Source organism: Hirundo rustica, chromosome 16, assembly GCF_015227805.2.
Source record: "Hirundo rustica isolate bHirRus1 chromosome 16, bHirRus1.pri.v3, whole genome shotgun sequence".
In the NCBI taxonomy this organism is placed as follows: Eukaryota; Metazoa; Chordata; class Aves; order Passeriformes; family Hirundinidae; genus Hirundo; species Hirundo rustica.
This window is the reverse complement of record NC_053465.1, coordinates 3,743,543-3,769,652: the sequence shown is the minus strand read 5'-3', so window position 1 is coordinate 3,769,652 and position 26,110 is coordinate 3,743,543. Positions and strand designations below refer to the sequence as shown.

Sequence of the window (26,110 nt, the reverse complement as noted above, 5' to 3'; positions counted from 1 at the left end):
GGATCTTGTATGTGCTCCTGTGTCAGCCAAGAGAGCCAGAAATTGCAGAGTTTCTCTTGTGTAGAGCACTTGGAGGAGGATGCACCTTTGCTACTCCAACTTGGTATCTTGTGGGGAAGGTTTTCTTTTGCAGTAGATCAAGGACCATCACCTGATTCTGCCTGTTTGAAAACCTACCCCTGTGCCCCAGCAGCCTTGTTATAAAGGAAGAACATACAACAAAGCAGCTGCCAAATTAAGCACTTTAACCAGGGATGTTTGTTCCAAGCTGTGACATCACGAGGAAGGCAAACCCAAGCTGCTGCAGCAATTAAGATGCTAACAGGATAGGAGCATTTCCCAAGAAGAATGATGTGGTGGGATGAGTGTCCTCATGCAGCCCTGGAAGCCTGGAGGCTGTAGGTACCTGTCCTGCCGGTGTTTGGTGGCCAGAGCCCTGTGGAGTTCTTCAATGACTCTGCTGGGAGGTAAAGGCAGATGAACGGCAGCCAGGTGAGGGGAACCGGTGGGCGTTGTTACCTGGCCTCTGCCATGGGGCTCTGAGCTTTTCTGGCCAGAGGGGTGGAAGAGGGCAGCTTGTCCTGAGATTTGGGAGGAACCGACGATGACATAGTTCTTCAGGATGGTGGAAGGAGGAGATTTCATGGCTGGGTCATCCATTTCACTTCCTGCTGTCAAAACACAAGAGGGGAGGAGGTTGTGCAATGTTTTGTTTTTGGTTTTTTTTTTTGGGGGGGGGGGGGTGTTGTGGTTGGTTTGTTTGTTTTTTGTTGTTTGGGGGTTTTTTGCGCACAGAGTCTGCACTGAAATTAATTTGTTGGATTGAACAGAGGATAAATGGTGATGTTTTGCTCTTGCTGTGAGTTAACTGGCTGAGTAACTGAGTTCAAAAACTCTTGCTGCACCACTCCAGATCTTTAATCTAGCAAAACAGATGCTTCTCCCACTTCCCCTCTTTCTCACTGGATCAGATTCTCCTTTTTCCCAGCCCACCACTGCATTTATGCTTGCCCACACTGTTGCCCCTAACCACCAAAGGCTTGGGTTGTGGTGGCTTTCCAATCTAGCATTTTCTCTGCTAGACTCTGGCAGAATGTATTAAAATTTATGCCCCGTGGTTCTGGGTCTGGACAAAATGTACCAGTGTCTATTAGCTGCTCCTCTGTGACTGCTGCACAGCCCAGACCTCTGTCTTTCATATGCCCGTGGAGAAAATGCCAAAACCATTATAATATGAGGATAATGTTTGCATAACAGAACTTGCCAAATTACATCCAAATGAAAGACGGGGTACTGAGCACTAACAAGAAAAGAGAAGGGTGAGGCAATCTAATCTCTTTTTAGCCCCGGATTCAGCTAATTTTTATGCAATATAAATTTTGTCTGAAATTAGTTAAGCATTTAGACTGGTTTATACATTTCCTAGCATGGGAGTCTGAAGCACAGTGGACGTTTCCCTGGCTGTAAATTTGGTGGCTTCACACAATATCCCTTAGCATGACTGAATATCTGGCCTGAAAATGATGCTGATTAGTTTTTCTGTTCTGCAGTCCTCTTCCCGGTTCCCTCTCCCCTATATCCGTGTCCCAAACCTCTGGCATGTGGAGCTGTTTACACCAGCAGCCCGGGCTGGGTGGATAAAGACAATGCCTCATCCCAGAGTATTTCTTGTCCCTTGTTGCCACCTAGTGCTTCATACAGGAATTTAAACTGGCGCAGCTTGCACAGCTTTGGCACAAACATGTTTTCACAGGTAATTTTTGCTTTTATTTCCCTCTTACTTTTGAGATAAATCCTTCAATTCATAGCAGAGAAAAACTTATGCTCAGGCCAGGATTATCCTGAAGTATTCCTGTAACAAGGACTTGGTTCCAGTTAGCAGGAGGGTAACTTGCTAGAAAACTGGAGAGGGCAAAAAATAATCAACTTCAGCTATTGAATATCTCCTCTCAGCATCCTGAATCAGGGTTATCAAAAACATGCATTTTCTTAAGTTTTCTTAAGAAGAGCTCCTGAAGTCATAACCGAAGTCAAACACTGAAAATCTCAGTGGGACAACACTAAGCCTGGTCTCTTTTTGTGTTTGTGGGGTGAGGAGGAGAGCATCCTTCTGTCAGGAGAGCTGCATCCACAACAAAATCTCTCTTGCTCTAAGGAAGGTCTAACGTTACTTTTTTCATCTCTGGAGGGTGTTTGTGCACATTCGTACCCCTCCAGCCCAGCAATGGCTTTGTTCATTTCTATGCAGACAGGAGACAGGGTTCAAACTAGTCCAGAACTTACCCTGTTTAAAATCTGGAAAGTCTGAAAGCTCAGGGGCATTGGCCCAAGAGTCAGAGTGCCTGATGTGCAATGTCTGAGACCCCTTCCAGCCCACAGCTCCTCCTGCACTGATCAGGGGGGCTGCTCCAGCCAGGAGACAGCCAGGCTCTGCTGGGCAAAGATGGGGTTTCTACTTTGCTTCTGTGCTGCCGTGGAGATGGACAGAGCACATTTATGATCAATTGCTGCCCACTGAATCATGGCCTGAGGGGATGGACAGAACCACCTCCTGAGCCAGTTTATCCTCTGCACAGGGGGAGGGTGTCCGTGTTTCCTCACAGCAAGAGCCAGGGTTCAGCTCAGCCCTAAAGCAGGAAAAGAGAAGAGTTTGTTTTGTCTTTAAACCAGCTTGTTCCTGGAACGGGTCAGGGGCCAATTTCGTCCTCATTGCAGCTTCGGACAATACTGAGAATTTCCTGAGATCACACCTTATTTGTCCTAATGACAGATGTTCAGTGAATAATCTTGCAAAGTGATGTCTTGGCACCTTCCCCCATTCCTCCTCTCTCTGATTAATTGGTGCTTGACTTATTCCTCGCTCCTCTGCTGACAGCATCCCTGGCATTGTTAAGGGGGGAAAAAAACTAAACACAAAAGAGCTTTTCAACCTCTTCATCTCCCTTTTCTTTCATAATCGCCCTTTCTCTCTCCCTACACTTCTGTATTTCCTCTCACTAACTGACAGTTATTTGTTTAATTTTAACTTAGCACTGCCCCCACATCCCCACAAAAATAAACATGTGTAATCACTGCTGGAAAAGGGTCTAGAGTTACTGGAGTCATTGAGGAAAATTAAAAGTTGTTCTTTGTGGAAGATGTAAATGAGAATTAAATACCAAAACTCAGAATATCTCAGGTGCTACAGGAAATACTTGGGGTAAGCAGCAAAATATCTGAACTCTAAATGCTCCGAAGTGCGTGGTGGAGGTGTAATCTCTACCCTTCGTGAGTCAGGTTTCCAAATACATCTGATGCCAAGCATGGCCTTCTCCTCAGCTGAGCAAAGGCACGGGGGCCTGGGGCTGCCTGCTCCTCTTGCAAGGTGGAAGAGGAGGCTGCAGCCTCACCCATAGCACAGACAGTGAGATAACCTGAACAGCAGCTCCTGAGGAGCACTAAAACACCGTTTTGAATCCATCTCCCACTTGAGTTATTACAGCTTTTAAGCACAAAGGATGAATTGTTTCCATGGGAAACAAATACTTGTAATTTTCTTCAAAGAGACTGAAAACCTCAATATTTTCTATAAGCCCCAGTGGTCAGGTCACAGAGCCCCTCTGATGTTTTGTTTCCTGGTGACTTTGAAAACCCTGCTCATTTTGCCAGATGATGAGCGTGGATGCAAATCAGGGCTCCCATAATGGCTGTCATTTAAAAGTCTAAATATCCAACAGGTCTGACATTTAGATGTCAGGACTTGGTTCTCATTTGCAATAAGGCCCTTTTAACTGCTTTTACCATATGTAGCAGCCCTGAAATTGGAATCAGCTAAAATCAATCTCATTTTAGCGCCCTTTCTGCGGTGCCAGAATGTTGAGAAATGTAACAACATTGGCAATACATTAGAAAATCAGGCCCAGGGGAATTGCTTTTGGAAATGTTCAGTGAAGTCTGGCACAGAGGATTGCCAGGTGTATCACTTGTGTGTTCTGTTAACAAGGATGGATTTCACAGCTCTAGTTTAGACCTGCCCTACAGAGCAAACCCTGCAGACAGAAACCTCTGCAGAACCCTTGACCTGAACTAGATTTTGGCTGCTGTCCTCTCTAGTGGGAGTCCAGGTAATGAAAATATTTAAATCTTCCTTGTGCTTTATGACATATCGAGATGAGCATGGGATTCAGCAGATGTTTGCAGTTGGTTTGATTTGTTTTATGTGTGTTTAGTGCTACAGACTCACAACAATTAATCCCCTGAGAGGTTCAGGTAAGTATGTGAAGTACAAAGATCAGTGCATTGTTGTCAGGAAACCAGGCATGGTTGCTGCTCATTCAGTATAACTGGCCTGATTCTCAGCAGTTTGGGGCCTAAAACCAGACATGAGAAAAGGATTAGATAGTGCTGTGGAGGTGAACAACACATCAAGGATGGGGAAATCTTTACTGAGCAGTGATGACTGACCTGGTATGCTCTTGGTGATTTTGGAGATTGCCTTAGGTGGTGGAGCTGGGAGCAATGGAGGGCTGGGAAGCTGTGCTGGGTTTCCTTCTGTCTGCTTCTGGGGGGAATCTGTGGATTCAGGTACAAGTAAGGCTTGTGGACTGTCTTCAGATGCTGGCAGGCTGGCATCTTCCAATTCTTCCGTGGGTGCTGAAGGTTTCTTGGCTAGTGGGAAGATAAGTAAAATTAATGGAACGTGAAGTTAATAATGATAGGCCAGGGGACAATGCCAGGAACATACAGGAAAAAACTGAACACATGGCACACTGCTAGTAACACTTCTTTTCCACAGTGAAAGAACTGTGTGAAACAGCCAACCAGCCAGGGCAGGTGAAGAATAAAACATACGAGGATCTTGAGGAAATGTTAGTTTCGATCTTCTGAGAAAACTGCTGAGCTTCCTTTACTTCCCTAAAGCCTTTTTCTCTTTTTTTTTTTTTTTTTTTTAATAATGGGGATAGAAAGGCAAAGCAACTTTAGAGAACTGCAATAGATTTTCTTAGAGCACACACCTGTGGTGGCACAGTTCCTGGGTGAGTACTCTTCTGTCTAGGAACACACAGCCAAAGGGCAAAGAATATCCCAGAATATCACCTAATAACTGACTTTCCAATAGATGATTTGTGTGTGTGTGTGTTTATTTTCCCAATGTGATTTTTATCTCATTTAATATGTGATTCCAACTTGCTTTCTGAGTCTTCTTTTACTGTACCTGACTCCAGAGCTGTTGAGCATTTCCTGAGGTTAAAGTTGATAACCAAAAAGAACCTGCCTCAAAAAAAGATATGCTATTGGATCTGAGCAGTTAGAGTAGAACGGGGAATTGGTGAAGTACTTAAGAAAAGAAATCAGTGTCCAGAGCCCTAGTGTGAGATGGTGAAGCGCTGCTCATTTCAGGATTGTCTCTGCAAGGATGGGAAAAGCACTTAGCTGTGAAAGTTACTGCAGGCTGAATCACTGAGCAGTTCATCAAATTGACCAGGCTGTGATGAGGGCACGGGGGAATAAATCCAGAAAGGCATGAAGCTGGAGCAGGACACAGGTGGAATTTCAGTGATGAAGTCCAAAATTAGCATCCTTGAATTCTGCTCAGATACAGCTGCCCTGGCAGTGCCCAGACTCCCACAGGGCCTCCCTGCTGGGCTTTCACTCTCTTACATGTCCTGGTCTCTGCCTTGGCAGGTGTGGGCACCCACAGAGAGGCTTGAGGCTGATTCTGAGCCCAGCCATGGCCAGGCTCCATCCAAACTGCATTTCCAGCCACTCTGGGCTCAGTGGTAGCCATAAGGGTTGTTTTTCCTACCCCAGAGGGGAGAAGCACTTATCCAAATGGGGAGATCGGTGTTTAAATCTCTCCTAAGCACAGAATCGTGGAATAGTTTCTGTTGGAAGTGACCTTTAAAGGTATTTAGCCCAATCCCCTGAAATGAGCAGGGACATCTTCAACGAGATCAAGTTGCTCAGAGTCCCATCCAGCCTGACCTTTTATGTTTTCAGGGATGAAGCATCTACCACCTCTCTGGACAGTGTGTTCCAGTGTTTTACCACCCTCATTGTAAAAAAAAATCTTCCTTGTATTTAGCCCAAATCTTCCTTCTTTCAGTTTAAAAACATTTCCCTGTGTTCTACCATGACAGATCCTGCCAAAAGTTTTGTCCCCATCTTTTTTTATGAGCTGCCTTTAAGTACTGAAAGGCTGCAGCAAGATCTCCCTGGGGCCTTCTTTTCTCCAGGCTGGGTGGCCCCAGCTCTCTGACTGCCCTCTCAGGAGAAGTGTTCCATCCCTCTGGACCTCCAACAGGTCCATGTCCTCCTGTGCTGAGGATCCAGAGCTGGGCTCATGCAGAACATAAGAGAGGTGCAAACTCCTGAGCAAATTCCCTCCCCTTTTGGCACTCTGGATTGTGTAACCAGAGTACCTTTCCCTCCAAACCATTCTAGGGCATCTCCTAAAATCTCGCTGCAGTGGCACCCACAGCTGCTGCAGCACAAACGTTTTCTTGGCTCAGTTTTGTGTCTCGTTGGGAATTCAAACTCTCTGTATTACTGAACACTCAGCAGCCTCGTGCTCAGAGTGCGTGGGGAGGCACCAAGGCACTCAGGCAGTTGGAAACAATAGCATTGGCACGATAATGGCATTTAATTTGTTGACAAACAGATTAATGAGTGTGCCTAGAAGGGAAGGAATGAGTATTCATCATTCAAAAGAGACAGGAAAGAATAAATATGCATCATTAACAGGAGTTCTTGTGAAAATTTGTCGTGACAGGAGAGCTGCTGTATGGGATAGTTATGTGAGTTATGGAAGGAATTTTATTTTTTCTTGAAGGTGCTTCTAGGGAAATGCCTTGTTCCAGGGTGACATCACTTGGAAGTTTGTGCACAGGAAGGGAGGAAGGGAAAAATAGAGTCACTAATGGGTTACATTATAGAAAGATCAAGAGCTCCAGTGGATGTTAGGGGCTTGAGAGGAAAATCAGTCAGATTGGAGTGCATTCCCCTGAGAGGAGCAATGCTTTCCCTGGTAGAAGCTCCCCTGGGATCAGTGGCTGTCCCTGGCACAGCCGCAGAGGAGCAGCCACAGTGGGACCTCTGCTACAGAGAAGGTGGATCCCAAATGTTCCCGGCCTCAACCAGACTTTTTTGGTCCTGAACTCCACCCTGCTCTGGGAGTGGTGTCAGGCAGACCTGAGTGCTGAGCACACAAACCCATTAACAGATTTCATACTGCAGAGTGAATATTATCCTGCTGAAAGTATTCCAAGTGCTCAGCACTAAGCTCCTGCTGGAGCAGAGAATTATTCATGGAGTGCCACTTGTCAAAATGCCATCTCATTACCAGGTAGAGATCCTCCCCTTGGGACTGTCCCCAAGCCCACTGGCGAGGTTAGGTAGGAAAAACTGCCCCCTTTGTGCCCTGGCTGTTCTTTTTCTGTGTATTAACATGAACATGAAGTCTGCAAATTGTGTTTTCTCCTCTCCCCCTCCTTGGCCTTTATCCCACATCCTCAGGATGACATAGAACACATTGAGTATAAAGAAAACACATTTATTTTGTTTCTAGCTGGTCACTTATTCATATGCATTTCTGGGAAGATACCCACTGCTTTAGGCCTCGATTGAGCCCAAGGGCAAATGTTATAAAAATTCAACATTATCATAAACTTAGCAGCACACTCACAATTTTGAAGAGCTTTCCCACCCAATTAATTCCTTCAGGTGCACTCACTAGAGACAGGAATGCTAGGATGTACAGACAGGATAAATAAGCACATAGAGACTAGATCAGCAATCATTATTTTGAAAGCCAGAGGCCAGCAATAGGAGAGGTAAAAAGACTTCTTATAAATTGGAGTCTCTCAGACTGGGGAGACAGGAGAATGTAATCCCACTGTTATTTTTTGTGGAACCTGGGAAAATGTCACCTCAAAAATGCAGGAAAAGAGATACGGAAGACAAGAAATATTGTTTCAGGGAGACAGTAAAAGAAACTAGGATTAGGGAAAGAGACCCAAGAGACTGGGATGATTTTGAAAGCTTCAATACATGGTTTTGAACATGTTGTAAGGTAAATTTTAAATCACACTATGAGTTTATGCAGAGCCATAAGGTTAAGCATTTAACACCTTATTAGTGCAATCTTTCCACGATAGTATGTCCCAATGGTAAGAATTAGAAGTTCAGAAAGAAATTCCATAAGTGATACAGAAGTAAATGCTCTAGAATAGAGGAAGAAGGAAAGAAACCTGTAATCTGGTCAAGATTCAATCTGGTTGTTGTAAGAATAGGAAGATGAAGGGGTTTGTCTCAGCTGATGAGGGAATGATTTCCATTCTGAGGGTGGAAGGAGGCAGGGGTGGGCTTGGGGAGAGCAGCCAGGGGCTGGGTCCCCCGAGAAAGCAGGGTCTGAAGGGGTGGGACAGAGTAAAAAAGGCAGCCAGGGCAGATGGAGAAGGTGTAAAAATTGACCAGAGGCCAGGAAGATCCATAATCACTACATGACAGTCCTCCCAAACCAGGACAGAGCATTGTCCCTGCAGCTTTGCATTTCTTAGGTGTCAGGAAGTGAATGGAAGCCTCCAGCTGCTGGGTTGTGCCTGGCTGCTCCAGTCTCTAGGAGGAGCTGTCATGGATGAGCTCACCGGAGCAGAGCTGCATGAAAGGAGCTTGGTTTAGCTGATCCTGGTATCGAGATTCACTGGTGGGGACACAGTGATGATACAGACAGTGTGGGCTCTGTATTGACATTGTTCTCCTGAGCCAGGACTAATAAATTCAGGCTTGGCACAGAAGTTTAGGAAATCTTTTTGAGAGAAGCTAATTTCATCTTCACGGCAGCCACTACTGATACTAAAGGGCACCATGCCAAGACTGGATCCTCTCCTAATTCAGCTAATCCCATCATGCCAGGCTTTGTGTAGTTCCTCAGCTTGGCAGAAGTCTCAAAAATTACTATTAAGTACCAATTGTTAACCTAGTGTGGGGCTGAGCTGAACAGGGTGCTTTGACCCTTTAATGCACTGACAAATTCAACTCCTCAGCAGAAATATTTTTATAACACTTCACAGTATTTTGAAAGCGTTTTGTATCCAATACCTGCATCTTCTTTCAGCTCATCCAAGTGCAGCTCCTCACCAAAGGAGGTCACGTTGGTTGTGGCTGCGGTCGTGGTCTCCTGCTGCTCCTCCTCTGAGGTGAGTGCCTGGCACACAGCTGCTGGAGCCTCGCTCTGCGTCGCCCTTGTGGCATCATCACCAGTGCAGGCTTTGCCTTCAGTATCTAAAACGACAAATCATTTCATCTTAAGTAAACCACGAGCAGTGAAAGCTGACCCCACCCACTATCCTCTTGAGAAGAGGGAGTCCCAAAGCTGCTTGTGCTCAGGGGACTGAGCCTTCTCTTAGAGCAGCACCTGATCTCTGTGGTAACCACCTGTAATGCAAATCCTGTGGACAACCAGCCCACCTGGATACAAAACCCACTCAGTTTTCTCAAGGAGGCACCTATTTCTGTGGGCATCCAGCTGCCTCAGCAGCTCTGGAAGTAGCTACCACGTGAGATGAGCAATGGGCAATCAGAGGTCCCTGGGAGAAGGCAATTCCTCCCTTGCACGAGCAGTGCCCGTGGTGCAGCACATTCCCAGGTGGGTCTGACACGTCTGCATTGTGTCAGGCTCTGTGCAGGGCTCGCTGCCACCCAGCAGTGCTGGAGGAAGGAAGGGTGCTCATATCCCCTACCAAGCTGCAGGGTTTTAGCACAGTTTCAGTTACTCAGCTTTGAAAAGTGTGTCCTGTGTGATTGAGCTGATCAGAAATTCAAATCCCACCTCATGCAGACACAGAAACGGCTCTCTTTGCTTACTCTGAAAGATTTTTGTGCCAGTGATCCCTGCAGCTGTACGCATCTTGATGACTGAAGCTTTTCTAGTATTCTCCTATTCAAGCAAGAGTCCTCAGAATACAAACTACCCTTTGACTCCCTCAGAATTTACAAGATCTACATCTCTGTTGCAAACTACAGAAAGCAATCACTTCCCTCCCTAGGCAGCTCTCCCTGCTGATGGATGCTCCTGCTGTCCACCCTTCACCTCCCAGCTTGTATTTCTCAGCCCTGGACACTCCTTTCTGGAGGCTCCTGACAGGGCTGTGTTTTCTTGCACTGGTATCATTACAAGTTCCTTGAACACTGATTTAAAACAGCAAGATTCACAGTTGCCTCTTTTTGATGCTATTTGGACAATCTACAGGGTAATTTCTTGTGCTTTGGGGTGAGGGCATCAAATTTTGGCCCAGGGATGCTGCGGAAGGGATGCAGTATTTTTGCACACTGAGCTCACTCAGTCTGCCTCATAATCACGTTTGGTGAAAAGTTACTGTTCTTAAAATAGCCCTTGCAGTAGCACAGTTGCTATGATACGGGGAAGGGGAGGGGGGGAAAAAGTTCATTGCCTACATTTCAGCTCATTGTGAAGGCAGCCTGTACATAATCATCGATGTATGAACCACTGCCCGCGCTGTTTGACAGGCAGCCCTTACCCAGGGCTGTAAGTACAGATAAACCCGATCACAAAGGGGCCAAACATCGAGGGGGGAGCTCCCTAAGTGTGTCCAAGGTAACTCTGCTCTGCATGTCCCTCACATCCTCGGGAAAGCCGCTGGCAGCTGTGCCACAATGGAGCTGCGGCCACAGACAGGGCTCCTTCAGATCCCTGCCGAGGAAGTGCAGTGACTGATGGAGGGATGCCAGGCAGGAGATGCTCCTGCTGGAGGATTCCTGAGACTCACAACAGAGGTATTCTTGGGCAGGAGCGATCAGCTTGTGCTTAGATCAAAGTGGGCGTGCTGCTCTGGGTGCCAGTGGTCCCAACACGGTGTTTTAGAGATGGTCTGGGGACAGGACAAAGCACAGACCTTAGATCCACAGGGAAGGAAAACACCAGTCCTCAGCATTCCCAGGAGCAGCACTGTGATTTTGCTGGGAATTCACCCCACTGTGTGCCAGACCTGCAACGTGTAATCTCTCAGGGAGTTAAGCTGGTTCCCCAGAGTGAATCTGCATTTCAGGAGTTTTCCAGAGGCAGGTTGGCATCTGCCCTGTGTGAGCAGAGCCAGAGAGGAGAGAAGGGGACAGACATAGCCCAGGCTGTGCAGCGAGTGGCAGCCAGGACTGGGGGTTGTGTGAGGAGAAAGGGTGATGTGACCTGCCAGGGTGACACATCACCCATGCAAGGACGGTGCAATCCCACCCTGGGCTGCTCCCAGAGCTCTGCAGGTCCTGCACCAGCCCTGTGGAGAGCTCAGAGCCACACGGGCCACTGCCAGGGCTGCTGCCAGACACTGCTGCCAGACCTTGTGCCATGGCTCTGGGTGGCACTACTGCAAATGCATGAGGCTTCTCGGGCTGCAGCATCATCCCAGCTGGGCTATTTGTGAAAGTGAGCAGGAATCAGCTGCCTGGAAGTGGAGTAGAGCCTGATGGAATAGAGGGATTTGAGGATTTACTGTGGTCTTTTAGCAGAGTATTGCTGCTTTGACAATTGCAACTTAACTGCACAGATGAGGACTTAGCCTTGAAACTGCTGCTGCTTCGTCTCAGTCCAAGTAGGGCACTAATCATTTACTGAGAATTATTTGGGTCAATTTTTTATTCCAGTTAATAAGCTGCTTCTCCTAATATAATAAAATAACCCTGGAGATTCACAACACTCTGTAAAGAAAAATAACTTGTAGGCAGCTGCAATGTCCTTCAGCTGCCTGTGATCCATTCTTCCCTTTCTGGGCACAGGGAGGCACTGGAAATTTGTGTGATGTTTATAGGAGCTTCAGGCAACTTTCCTGCAGACAGGTAAGCAGTCTGTTTGCAGCTGTCTAGTTAAAAGCACAGCTTGTCCTCACACCTCTCTGGACTATATTTGTTTAAACTGTTTTAATTTTGTTAAAATGATCTTGCTGCTTGGCATTACCTTTTCCTTCCAACCGTTCTTTATGCATGCAAGAGGTTTATTGATTCTTCATTATCACCTCTTAATGTGCTCTACAGAAGCTCTCTTTTACTGGTTTTTTGCAGAGCTGGGGAAATGTATGTCTTCAAATTAATGGATTATAGGGAACTTTCCTGCTCCTAGTGCAGATGTATATACAGTAATGCTAATATGCTAATAGGGCAGCTAATTATCTAGAATTATGAGAGACACAAAGATTTCAATGGACAGGAATTAAAAATTAGCTTTCTAAGGACTTCCATTTAAGAATAAATGGATGGTTTGATAGATTACTTAGTCTAAAACTTAAAATACATCCAGCAGAATAATATTAAAATTGCTTTACTCCCATGGGAAAAAAACCAATCCTGTTTAAAATGCTCTTTTTCTGACTCTTCAGTTGCTCAATTTCACTACAGCAAGGCATCACTAAATATTGTCCCAGGGGTTATTTACAGGCGTGGCATTTGTTTTACACAAAAGAAACTCAATTACTGCTTTCAAACAACTTAATTGCTATCTGTGAGATTAATCAAACCCAAAAGGCCAGTCCTCTTTCATGACAGTACTTTCTGCTATGATGTTTTCAACGTAAAGATGGATTTGTGGGGTTTATCTCTGTTTAGGTGGAAATGGCAATTGGGATGTTGTCCATAACATTGGCAGCTCAGTTAATCTCACAGAACAGTCACCCAGATCTGTGTCTCCCTTGAGCGTCTGTCAGGGCTTTGAGCACAAGAACCATGTCCTTTGTAAGTGTTTCTGACACTTTATCTTCTTTTCTTCCATGACTTCTGGTTTGTACTCAGGAAAGCTTTAAAATGACTCCACTAAATGCTTCACTTTTCCATTAGAATGAAAAGCAGGCACACTGGTAACACGTTATATCACAAACTTGGTTTACTGGAAAAACAGCTGAAAACATCAGATTAGGATCATTTGATGGGATTTGGATCCATAGGTTGTTCATGTTAGCTGACTGAATCTGTATGTTGAAGTTTACATTTATCCAGCTTGAGCTGGATTTCTTGGCACAAGGATTTAGCTGGGTTTAGAGCAATTACATAAAACATGTTCCAGTTCAGGCTGCACCACGTGTAAACCAAGGGAAGATGGAGCTGCATTCAAGATGGAGGAGCATCAAACACTAAACTACGTGGATTGATCCCAGCAGGGAGGAGCTTGAAGGACAACAAGCCTTAAATTCAGACACTGAGTTTTCCTCTCTGTTTGGATTGAAGGTTTTTATTCATTTGCATGCTTATTCTGCTTCTCCGAATATATGTTTCCTACTGTCCTGAAAGAGCCTCTTGATAAAAAAAAGAATTTTTACTTACCTTGTTCCATCATCTCCAGAAGGCCTTTCTTAATGAGTTCATCCCGCCCTTGCCGTGCTGTCATCTTCTTCTCCAGCACTGCACAAAGTAATGGCACAACACAGCACCAGTTACCCACAGAGCAGTCATGTAATGGGGTGAGAAAGGCAACGTGGAAATTCCCTCCAGTCTCAGCTCCTGTGTGCTTGGAAAGGACTGCAGGGATTTTGTTTTGGGGAGCATGGCTTGCTCAGCTGTTTGTGCCTATTCCTTTGTTAAAATCACCACATGCAAAGCTGAGGTTTATGATGTGAGGTCCTGCAGGTCACTGTGAGTGCAGAGTCACAGGGATTTCAGAGCCTTCCTGCTGTTTAATGTGGTGCCTTGGAGCGGCCTTGGACAATGTCCTTCACTGGGACATTCCGGCAGGATACAGGAGCAAGTGGAGGGAACTGCACCGTCCCGTCTTAGGAGAATGCAAGTGAGTTTGTCTCTGTGCTGATCTCCTGGAACATCCCTGGAGACCAGAGAGAGGATTCTGTGCTGTGTGCCGGGCTCCTTCCCCTCAGAGGCAGCTGCTTGAGGGGAAAGCATTTCACATGCTGCAGCTCCCTCCTGTCACTTCTCATAATGTTACTGTGACCTGTATAAACTTCACCCCAAATAAAAGGGGTGACAATACTTGGGGCCATGACTGTAGCCTGTGTGGAGAAGGAACAGCTTATGGAAAGAGTCTGGGGGCAAGGCTTGTGCTTCACTCTCATTATTTGACCTTTTCTTCTCAACGTGCTATACTGTGATATATAGGAAGTCAGCCTTTATGGGCCCCTCCTAGCCATAAACATTATTAATCTGTTGAATGCTGGAATCTCTGAATTGGGTTGGGCTCAGGTCACCTTTAACGTGTCCTGTGTAAGCTTTGCTGTACACCATCCCTCACTTGTTCCCAGCCTACCTGCAGATGTCTGCTTTAGCTTCTCATTTTTCTTTTTCCGCCACTTCCACGGTTTGAAGATCCTGCCCAGTGTGGCCAGTTTGCTGTTCCTCCTCACTGGTGGAGTTCGAATCCCTGAGACCAAGTAGTCAGAACGCACAGCAGGGGACTGCTCCATCTCATCTGAGAGGGGAAGAGAGGAAAAAATTGTTAGAAAAACCCCACAGTGACTTGCAAAGGGCAGGTAAAGGTGCCCACCAAGGCAGGGCTGTCACTGTCCCCCCAAAAGCTGCGTGGAGCTGTCACAGCCTCCTGAAATGTGGAGGGCTGAGAGCTCCCCATGGCTTTAACAAGAGCAGAGGAAGTTTAACACATCTGTAAATCAGGCCCACATGGCCTCCAGTTAATCACATAAATGTGTAATGCTCATTTAGAAAAATGCAGACCTTTATGAAAAGCTGAGAGGAAGCGTGAGAGAGCTCAGATCCCTTCGGAATCCCCAGCTGCCAGTTCTGTTCCTGGGTCACAGGATATTGCTGCCTTTTAAATGAACTCTTCACATGAGCTAACACAGAACACGCTGACTTTTGTGAGCTAATGCAAATCTTTTATTAAAGAAGAGTTTTTTTGATATGGGCTATGTAGGTAAAATCTCAGAACTACTGTGAAAATTTATTCCTTGAGAGAGCTATGGGGAAAAATTCTTTCCCTTTTGTCCAGCCAAGCCACAGGAATTCAGAGATAATGCTTCAGCTGGAAAATCAATGTAGGTATTTTTAATAATTTTCCTTGAAAATGCACCCTAAGTTTTGCTCACAGACAAGTGTTGCATGAATCAATACCCACTGAGTATTCACAGTTGTGTGCCAGCCAGTGCCATGGAGGACAGTGGGACAGTCCCTAAATGGGGTTATTGATGTTTTTACTGAGAATTGCATTAGAGCACCAGCACATTAATTGTTGAAAGAGAAGCTACCATCAGACCTGTTGCAGAAATAAAAACCGAGCAAAAATTTGTATTTTGTTTTCCCAACAACCAGCTATGATTTAAATTGCGAATGTGAAGCTATGACCATGTGTACATTTCCAAGTAATTTTTCTCTAGGACAACAACCTTTATCATAAATTGCTTTATGTCTGCAAGATAATACATATCCAGCATCTTCTAGGCTTTGTTTTCAAGTTAACAGGGTGAAAATGCCTAAATCACAGCATGGAGGTGGGGATTTCCAAGTAAACAGGAAACAGTTTTTGGAAGATTATTAAACACAGCAGGGGAATGAACACATTCCTCCTCTTCCATTTAATTTTGAAAATACTGGTAATAGAGATGAATCATTCAGTGGAGACAAGCTAAAAACTTGGCTATGTGAACCATAAGAGCAGAGAAAAGCTGTAACAATTCCCCACACACATCATGCATGCCCAGTGAAATTATCTTTCTTTGCAGTGAATTTAGAGCACCTTTTTTTCTCATTCCACTGAGTTTATCTGGCTGTTTAATTTACAAGAGATTTATGGTAACTTTTTTTTTCCTTTGAATGTTATATTTATAATTTGCAATTTGGAGGTCAGTATCAAGCTGAGAGCAGAAAATAGCAATGAGCCTTGTACAGAAGGAAGGCAGTAGCCTACAGACCACAGCTGGAGTGCCAAGATATTCTGCTCCTTCCCTAGCAGAGTATTCAAAAATGAGAAGTGCCACAGAAATAAGCTTTGAAGAATTAGAGCTGCTCTTGATTACAGCAATAGCAACGAGAATGGGAAATGGCAGAGTAGATCTCCTATTAATTTGCTATTATGATCACTTTAAAGCTGTAATAGAAGCCTCGGGAAATAGCATTTGGTCATTTCTTGTGACACCTCTTGAGTGGAAATAGAAATGTTCGTGAAATTAGCTCATCTCGGAAGAGCTGTAGATGAGGCTGTGAATCAGAGCCCTGTCCCTGGGAGCTGCAGTGGGGTGGGACAAGCTCAGCTGCTCCTCCCAGGCCAGCAGTTTCTCCAGCATGGAAGGGAAGATTGAACAAGGAGCTGATTTACTGACTCTGCTATGGTTCCTTCAGGATGTAGGTGTCTGCAAAGTGGGTTAGACATCCCCCACGTTTTGTTTAATGCTGGTAGCATGAGGTCATTTTGAGTTTTTGCCAGACAGGGGATATGCAAAGAACCAGGAAATCATTTGAACCCAAACCAGCAATGCTTTGGGTCACAGATATTCCCCTAAGAAGGGGAGATATCACAAGGACACTGAGGTTTCCCTGAGTGCCCTGTAGGAATGAGTGCTTCTGTGGTTTCCACCAGCTCTGCCAACTGGGTTTATTCCCTCCCTTTCTGCCCTCTTGGTTGTGGAAGTGCAAGGATTTTGTGCCTTAGACTTTGACTGCAGATGAAACACAGGTAGAAATCCAAGGTCAAAGAAGGAATAGCAGTTAAAACATATGTTCCAGAGGAGGTTTTTGTGGGCTCTTTAACTTTATTAATGTTTCTCATATGGTACAAGCAGTCCCTCTCACCATATGCAGTTTCTATACTGTGCATTGGGAGAGAGGGACACAAATAAAAATAGATAGAGACACAGCAAGACAGATGTCCTGAAATCATAAATGACAAGGAGTGGTCTCACTGGCAATGAGAATCACAAGGGAGCCCTTGGAGCACCTCATTTCCAGTCCATTTTCTCCTGGCTGTGGGTTGGCTGCTTGGGAGATCAGAAGTTGACAGCACAAAACGCAGTTCCCACGTAGAGCAGTGCCTACTGCAGGAGAAGGCACTCCTAAATATCAGCCAGCTCCTGCAGCCAACAAGCTGCCAAGGCTTGCCAACCCTCCAACCACTCTGTGGAACGTTCAGCACATTTTTTTAATCTGCAGTCAATATTTTAATTATGCTAACTGTTCTGTGGAATAATGTGGTTATTTCTCCCAGAGCCTGACAGCCTGGGGCCAGGCCATGCAATTACACAGGGGATGACTGCAAAATATAAACAGCCAAGAGCCAAACCATGACTCTCCAAATCAGCAGGGGGAAGCGAGCAGCAGCTTAACTCGCTGTGTGATGTGGAAGGATGAGGGAAGGTCACCCTCAGAGCCCAGAGAGCACCAGGTTATCCCCCAGCACAGCAGGCCAGCCTGTGCCTGGCCCTCAGTGCCCCACAAGCTGGCAATCCCCAGCCCTGTGGGGCCACAGGATTTTGCTCTGGCTGAAGCTTATTGGCTGTTTATGCCAAAATCACTTTAAATTCCTTGCTGTACCCGTTTGAGGGCAAAGATTTCTGTGCTGGAGCTTCAGCCCCAAACTCATATGTCACAAACTCGTCCCCTGCTCTGTGCCGAAGGGGTGGAAACAAAGGTGGCTGTGTGCCCCTGCTGCTGCTGCTGGGCAAGTTCTTACAGGGCTAGCTGGGGTAGTTTCTAGAGCTCCCAAGAGTGCTGCAGTGTGAGTGGGTTAATGTCTGAGACATCCCCAGTCAGAGGAGGGGAGAGGTTCCGGGGTGACGGGCACTGCTCTGCAGTGCAGCTCTGGGCTGCAGAATCAACCATGCAACAAAGAAGAAGCAAACAAACCATAATATTCATTACATTTGGCTCCAGGGTCTGACCCCTCAGAAAGTCTGAGCATCTGCAGCTTCTGTTTGCATCAGCAGCAGTTGTGATGAAAAACACCCCTTTGCTTTCTTCTTTAAAACATTGTGGTGCCATAAATAGAGCACTCCTCCTGCAATTCTCCTCTCTGTGGGAATTGTGCAATGATTGTGAAGGTTTTCTCCTCGCAGAAGCTCTCCCATTCACACATGTCAGACCCTGTCTCCATCCCAGGCAGCCTCCTGCAGGAGTGGGGCAGGTTTGCTGTGAACTGTGTGCCGGGACAGTGCCCTGAGCTCCCAGAGCCCTCATTCGTACAGCACCTGCGTCTGGTGCTGAGGGGATCGTGTCTGGGTGGTAACAGCATTGTTAAATTCAGCACTGGGCTCTGGGAGTTGGACTCATCTTCTCAGGTTTTTCCAGATGAGCCAGAGCCTGTAGCTGGATGCCTGGGTTGCTGATCACAGCAACTGCAGGATGCATTCACAGGCTGGGGAAAGGCAGCTGGGAACATCAGGGATGCAGGGCTGAGATACACTGACCTTGCCATGCAGACAGGCTGCAGGAGACACGGGATGTCCTCCTGTGAATGCGGCAAAAACTTTGTGGGAAGATGAAGGACTCTGGATTTTAACGTGCTGGGGATTTTGGTAACTTAAATTCACGGTAATGAAAGTTGTGCCTTGCTAAATCCTGTGTGTACATTGGTAGGAGAAGGACCACTGAAAAATCTGCAACCTGCAGGCAGTTTAAAAATAACACAGCAGACAAGAGCTGCAGGCAAATTTGTAAGGCAGGCGTGCTCTGTTTGCTGATGAATTGGTTTGTGATGCAGCTCTGCATGTTTTCCCCTTTACTGTCATTGCATCTCCCTCTGCAACCCATATATTGAGCTAAAAAAGGAAATAAAGGTTCCCTTCGGTCCACTGCAGAGGGACAGTGAGTGGGATCAAAATGACCTTTCTGGATTTTGGGATAGAGGTGCCTTTACCACCAGTAATTTTCAGTGCTGCCTGGAATTCAGGACTGCCTCTGAAAAGGAGGGGAGGGAGGATGACACAGAGGGAGCTGAGCGTTTAAAGGGTTCCAGTGTGCTCCTGGTCATCCCCAAGCTGAGCCAGCTCTTCCCTCAAGGTGCTCCAGTGAGAGGAGCCTGCAAGGCAGGGAAGGAAGAAAGGTGGTCTTGGTTTGAGAGTGAAGATTATCCTGAGAGTTGTGAAAGAAAATTAGCAACAGGAACAACCCCTCTTTTCCTTAGTTTAGCATCCTAAAAAAGAAAGGATTGACCACAGTGACTGAACATGCAGGATAGGAGTAAGTTGCTCATGTCTGGAAGCCTTTGAATGCTTCTGTCTTATGTTCCAGAGAAGCAGAATTCAAACTGAAGAGCTTTTTTATCTCACTAGTTCAGTGTTTCCTGTGATGGAGCTCTTCCTTGTTCTAAAAATGTTTTCTGTCACCTGCATTTCTGCAGACATGCTCTCTTTCTTGACTCTCTTTGAAAGAAAACTGCAGCAGAATGTTCCAGTTTGAAGTTTCCGTTTCAGTTTTTTGAACATTGAGTATTTTGATTTTTGCAATTTTGAATGACTGTTAGAAATTAGAACTGAAAAATATAAAGCAGAAAATAAGTTTTTTATGAACCTGATTTTTTTTTTTTTTTTTTTTTTTTTTTAAATTTTTGAAAGACTTTTTATTTGAAGCTGTGAATGTTTCCATATTGTTTGGGGTTGGTTTGGAAAAAAACTTACACAGAATCCTTTGTAAAAGAGAAAACCTAGTTCTTAACAGTTCAGATATTTAGAAAGGCAAGGTGTCTGTAGTAATTATTGAACATAATCATGAGCTGATTTGGGGTGCCCAGCTGCTTGTGTGGCATAGATTGTTGCTCTGACACATCATATTCATTACACAAAAAATACACTGAAATAAAGTAGGAAAAATTACGGGTTTGAAGTGCAAATTCAGGCATTTAACCTATCCAAATTTTTAGGTTTTGTATAGTCAATGGTGTAAGGAAAAAAAATTGCTTGAATTCTTCTCTCTTATTGCAACCCTTCATGTTCGTGATTTCCCGCCGTGGATTTCGTCTCTCCGAGAGTTTAACCTCACGAGGAGCAGATGGAGAGTGGGCCAGGTTTATCCACATGGCATCTATGTCATTCCCTGAGTTACCTTGGGGGGAAAATCTGGCACAGTAAATTTGTGCAGGCTGCAGACTCATGGAGATCCATGAAGGCAGGGTGAAAATGCAAAGATAAATAGCAGGGAAATACAGAGACAGCTCCGGGTTCAGCTTCCCCCAGTAAAGGCTGTGCTTGGGCTCGATCACTTTTCCTTTTGCTGGGTGATTTAAATCCTGATTTAAGTATTTATACGTCCCTGCATGAAAATGCGAGTTTGCTATGTAGTCTCTGAAGTCTGAGCTTCCATTTTTACTTCAGACTCAAAGGTTTTCCATTTGTCCTTCTTCTATAATTTCCGCTGCTCTTAAATTGTGATTTAACATGTTAAATTATGATTTAACATTTTTCTCTAATTGGAGGAAATAAAATAAAAACCCCAAAACATAACTTGTGGGTGGTAGGAGGGGGCTGTACTTGCCAGGGAAGTTTATTTTCATTTTGTCATGTTGAGCTTCCTTCAAAGTATTTGGATTTTAAAACCAGGCTTCCCTGACATGAATGGGGAAACAGATTATGCTTATCAAAGGAAAGAGAGCGGGGAAGTGGCAACTCCAGCTAAATCTCTTAGATAAAAAATGCTTTGTATGCTTGAGGCTTGTGGTTTCTTCCAGAAAATGTTCCTTTGGAAAGTTGACATATCACCTACCAGCGTTACCACCAAGTGAGCCAAGGTGCAAAGAAATTAATCATTAATCATTAATTCGTGCTTTTGGATCACTGTGTCAAGTTCCAGCACCACTTGCCGTGATTTACAATGCGCGGTGTGACATTAGCAGTTCATTAGCAAAATAGGTTTGTCAGTGTTTGCATAAAGGAGCCCACAACACGCCTTACCTGGGTGAGAAAGAGCTCGGTAACAATAAGAAAATGAGGCTGATGAAGGATTGCTGTGTAATCACTGTTAATTCAGGTACCTGAGCCTGTCCAATGTCTTTGGAGAGGGGAAAGCTGCCTTTTGCAAGCCTCTCCCCCAGTGAGAGCTGGCTCAGGCAGCAGAGCAGCATCTCCCCGGACCCACAAAAAACCCATTCAAATAAAATAGAAATCCTTTCAGACGGGCACTGCCTCTGCAGAGGGAGCCAGCCTGTGCCAAGTGTGTCCCTGCTGCAGCTGCAGGGGCTTTGTGCCACACACGTCACAAATCCCCAGGGCTGGGCAGCTTCCCCCAGGCTCCCGGAGAGATGCTGTGCTGCAGGACACAGGGAGCCAGGCCCAGCAAGCACAGGGATGTTTTGGATGAGGCTTGCCATGCCCTCAGAGCACCAAAGCTGCTGTCTGCACTGCAGGACCAGCCTTTCATCACCTGCAGTTGTTTAATTAGCTGTAGCCTTGCTGCAAACCTGTTGAAAGGGTGTTTTTTATAGCATCCTCGGGGAGTCTGCAGACTGAAACACACCCAGGGCTGTCTCCAAGAGGCACCTTCAAATCCCTTCCACTGCAGTCATCCCTGACAGCAGCTGCCTTTAGAGGGACGTGGAACACCCAGGGAAGCCACTGGTGTAAGGGCACCGTGTTTGCCAGCAGGGACCATCCACTTCTTTTTCTGGGATTCATGGCCCAGGACCGTCCTGTTTACAGTTTCCCCAGTTCATGGGAGTCTGTGTGTGTCAGACACACAGTCAGCTCTCACATCTATCCCAAACTTGTCTACTCAAGAATTAACTAAAGCCTCATGTCCTATGCACTTTCATGCCCTTGTAATTCCATGCATAATTTCCTTTGCCCGAACACATCCCAGCTCTCAGTTGGTGCTGTCACTGTTCAGTGCCACTGCTGCAGATGGAAAACACTCTGTGCTCTCTGAAATGCAAGAGCATCTCCTTTTGTTTTGCTTTCTCCTTTTGTTTTGTTTTTTTCTTTATCATTTTTGGTGCTTCAAACTCTTGCTTTCCTCACACCCATTGGCAAAAATACACTTCAGTCACTCTGGTGCTCACTCCAGGCTTGCTCTACAGAGCAGGACAGAGATTTGGGAGAAGGAATACTCAGACAACAAAAATCTGACATAAAACAGAGCAGGGAAAGGCGGATAGAAAACAGGCACAGTGACTGAATTCAACTTTTGTCTAAGGTTGTGCATCCAATGTGGCTCCTCGTAAAACTGCTCTAAAGCTCCCAGTGATTTATGCACTTGGTTGGTATGGAAATTGTAATGAAACTCTTCTTGGGAGGTCATTTCACCTGAATGAATGTTTAAATACTTTCTAGGGACCATTTGCTCTGCTGGATGTAACGTTCTGTAGATATGAGACACGTGTAGGAAATACTTAAAGGGGAATATTGTTTTTAAAAAATCATTTATTCCACTGTCTGCTGGTACTTCTCAACAAGGCAATTATACTGAATACTCAGCAGTTCTCCAAAGCAAGGTACCACAAACCCCCAGCACCTTTGAAAAGATACATCTGTGCTTAAACACAGAGCAGAGTCAGATGCTGCCAAGTCCCCAGGGGTGATGGCACTTCTTACCTGTTAAATCCTGCATAAAACATCATCCTTAGCATGGAACCTTCTCAAATCTCAGATAAGGGTTTTAAAGCACCGCTCTAACCAAACTGCAGCATGCCTTCTAAAATTCAATTCTTCACTGGTGGAGGGCCAAGAGAAATAATTGCTTATCAAATTTACTGTAGTGATTATCACTGTTTGCCTGAACCAAGACCACAATCTAGTCCTAATGGGAATGGCAGGATCTTGAGAGCAAGAATAAACATGGAAATTACTCTAAATAGATGAAGCTGTCTCCTCTGCAGCTCTTGGAATTACTCCACTCCAGGTTGTTACCTTCTTCTATTCTAGGAACTAGGAAAAACTAACTACTCAGTTGTAATCCTTGGCCTGTGTGAGAAACAGAAAAATAGAGAGACAATGTCCCACATGGCAACAGCAAAATGAGAATTTGGCAGGAGAACAGCAATGTCTATCCATTAGCTCTCTGTGTCACCGAGCAGCCAAGCAGGGAGAACTATGGAAGTAACTAATTCCTCTTGCTAATGTGATTTATTGGCTGTGTCTGCATTAGCAAGAAATGCAGTGTTAGAAGTGGGGCTGTGAGCAGCTGGTGCTGAGGACTCAACACCTTCTGGCTGCATTTGTGAAGCAGCAGTGGTGTGATCTTGTGACTCCAACTCGACAGTGAACGCGCTCTTTCCTCACGAAGTGCAAAGGAAACAAGATTCTTCTTGATAATAAAAATGCCAGCCAAACTAAACAACCATCCTTCCAAAAATAAACCAAGAATGCCCGTGTTTTCTTCCCAGAGGATGAAGATCATTATTTCTCTTACTAAACTGCAAGATTCAAAAGCCCCCTAATCGCACATGCAAATTCATGTGACTTGTTGGTGTCAAAATTCACCAATTTTCATCAAGACATTGGCTCCTAAATTTTGAGTAAAGTAAAAGTTCCCTTGTATTGCATTTTCCCCCATATTAGAGCTTATTTGAACTGTCCTTATATTGCATTTTTCCATTATGAATACCTGAGTCCAGAGTGGTAGGTACCTTCCCGGGGCCTTCTAGCATTAATGAAATTGCTATGCATAAATTAACAATGGCAGTTTCAAAATTCCTGGAATGATGCTGAGGTCATGACAGAAAAAGCAAATTTAATGCACAGATGGATGAGTTTCTTTCAGCTTTTTTTCTAATTGAAGAAGAATTTAATGAAGAAATTTCTGAATTTAGTGGGGAAAGGACCCTGCATTAAACCAGAGTTGTACTGGTTTTATTAACTGGAGTCATCAGTCTTCTTGCAGTTCAATGGAACAACTGAGCTTTGTATTCATTTTTTAGTTCATAAAACATGCTTTCCATGCAAACTAGAGAATTTTTGCTAAAAATATTTAGAAAAGACATCACCATTTATTGAAATGGTTACATTTGAAAGAACAGGAGAGAGATCTTGTGAAGACCATTTTAAATTCAAGTGGTTTTCAAGGAGAAAACTTGTGGGTTGCTTCCAACAATTGCAACAGCCACAGAATAAACCTCATCAATATGTCTGGAGATGGTTAAAATCTCCAGGAATATTAGGCAATAGTTTGGATATGTTGGATGTTTAATGACTGTGGTGGTTTCACCTCAAATGCAAATACACAGAGGAAGAAACATATTCAAAGCAGCGTCAAAAAATGCCAGGAGCCAAACTAAAATGTACGTGTTAACAGCTGAGGAATGGCTTTTTTATAGATATATTTTAGTAGTCTACTGGTAAAAGTGCTGGCAGGTTCCCCTGAGTGTCACCCTGTGGATGATGAATCAGGTGTTGTCCTGCTCGTCCTGGACCAGCCTGTGCATCAAACAGGAGAGGATGCAGCAACTCTGAGTTGCACAAGATTTTCCTACTCAGAATTTTCCCATGGCTTTGTCAAACTCAGGGGTTGGGGCCAGCAGGGTGGAGCAGCCTCAGTGCCCTGGGATGCCAAACCCTCTCTGCAGCGTGTCCCACGCACAGACACTGCTGAGCAAAGCCCTGCCGTTCACATTTTGTCTGAACAGGTAATATTGCTCCAGTTCTATCTTTAGAGACTTAACTTACAATGTAATGGTGTAAGAAACAAAAAGAAAATGTGGAGACTCTACAGTTTTGAGAAGTGCCCAGGGAGCACATAATTGCACTTCTGTTCTGCTGGTCAGGGCTTGTGCAAAAGAACCATTTCCCAAACTAAAGCATGACAGGAGGCTCTCTCTTTGTACTGACAAATTTTGTTAATTCTACTGGCCGCAGGTTTTAAATTCACATTTTTTTAGACCGACAATCCCAGACAGCTCCTCGGTCTCCAGCTCTCGATTTTCATTCGGGACATTTTTCTGAAACAGAAACCTCTGATGAGTGTTTTTCTAACATTTGCCTTTCATCAGCAAGAATATTTGACTTTCTTTTCTTGTTTTCTTCTCCTGTTTTTTTAATTCTTAATTTATTGCTTTTTACACAAAAGGGATAACCAGCTTTGTGACAAAACTATCCTTTTATAATCACCACAGAATATGAACTGAATTTCTGTTTCAGTGCGTGAGGTTTTTGTTAAATAAGTAAATAATAGTCTTGTCCATTTCAACCATATCCTGGGCCTGTTTTTATGTCTCACAAAGCCCAAACAGCTTGGAAGGAAAACCAGCATGGAATATTTTTACCCTGTCTGACCTAAATTTATGTATGTTTTAGTTCTTCCAAGAGAAAGAGAAGTGGAATAACTACTCCCTCTTCTCAGTTTCTTTTCAGCACTCATATTTTAACTGTGTTCTCAGCTGCCTGCATGAGTCATGGAGAGCTGGAAACAAGAACCCCCACCACAATATTGTAATAACTGCTTCCTCAGGATGGAGCCTCTGTGTGTTTTGGGGGATAGCACTAAAAAGCCACAAAAATCTCCTGAAAGCTTTCTTGTGCCCGAAACCTCCATGGGAACTAACAGGAAGTGACAATATCTTAGCTGCAAAAAGATTACTTATGAGTGTAATAATAACAAAGATACCTGAGGATTTCCATACAACTGTCTTGAAATTCATGTAATCGCTCTCCAGCATTTGCAGAGATTTCAGACTGCTGTTGACTTTGTGGATTGTTTTGTGTAATGACAGTATTGAATTTCACTGGTCTAGGCATAATTTGGATTTGGTCCTGTGATGTTCCGAGAAACTCTGAAATCCTCAGGCTTTTACAAGAACGGGGCAGGGTGTTCAGTGCTTGCCACACTGATCCACACGATTCCAAGATAAGCTCATCCAGTGCCTGTCCCTTCCTGTGCAGTGTAAGTTACATCCAGACTAAATCTGCTTGAAGCTGCCTATGAAATATTTAGAAGCGATGGGGGAAGCTCATGGCAGAAAACCATCCTTCATTCTGAAGTGCCATAACTTGTTGAGAACAAGCCAGACCCTTCTTCCTTCGTCTGGACTGAGCAGGGCACGGCAAACCAGGTCAAGGATCTTGTGCAGTGAGAGGAAAAAGAAAAAAAGGTCAACTTAATCATAAACCAAATTCACTGGGGGGTCAAATGGATTCAAAGAGCAAGCACACAAGAGTAAAAAGATGTTGTGAAACATTAACAGAGGCTCTGGGTATCAAATATGCCCACCAGCTCTGCCGCATTTACAGACCTGTGTGATTGTGCCATAGCGTGCCCT

The 26,110-nt window shown here is 44.8% G+C and overlaps 1 protein-coding gene across 2 annotated transcripts in view; it reads right to left on the bottom strand.

The window, feature by feature from the left end:
- Positions 1 to 26,110, bottom strand: part of PHACTR3 (phosphatase and actin regulator 3) — a 98,298-nt gene that overhangs the window by 33,440 nt on the left and 38,748 nt on the right. The window contains exons 2-6 of one of the 2 annotated variants that reach the window (XM_040080089.1): positions 14,234 to 14,395; positions 13,300 to 13,377; positions 9,079 to 9,261; positions 4,444 to 4,647; positions 407 to 671 (exon numbers count right to left, since the gene is read on the bottom strand). In XM_040080089.1, coding sequence (XP_039936023.1) covers positions 407 to 671; positions 4,444 to 4,647; positions 9,079 to 9,261; positions 13,300 to 13,377; positions 14,234 to 14,395 — 892 coding nt within the window. The remainder of the gene's footprint in view (positions 1 to 406; positions 672 to 4,443; positions 4,648 to 9,078; positions 9,262 to 13,299; positions 13,378 to 14,233; positions 14,396 to 26,110) is intronic. The other variant, XM_040080090.1, reaches the window with a different exon arrangement.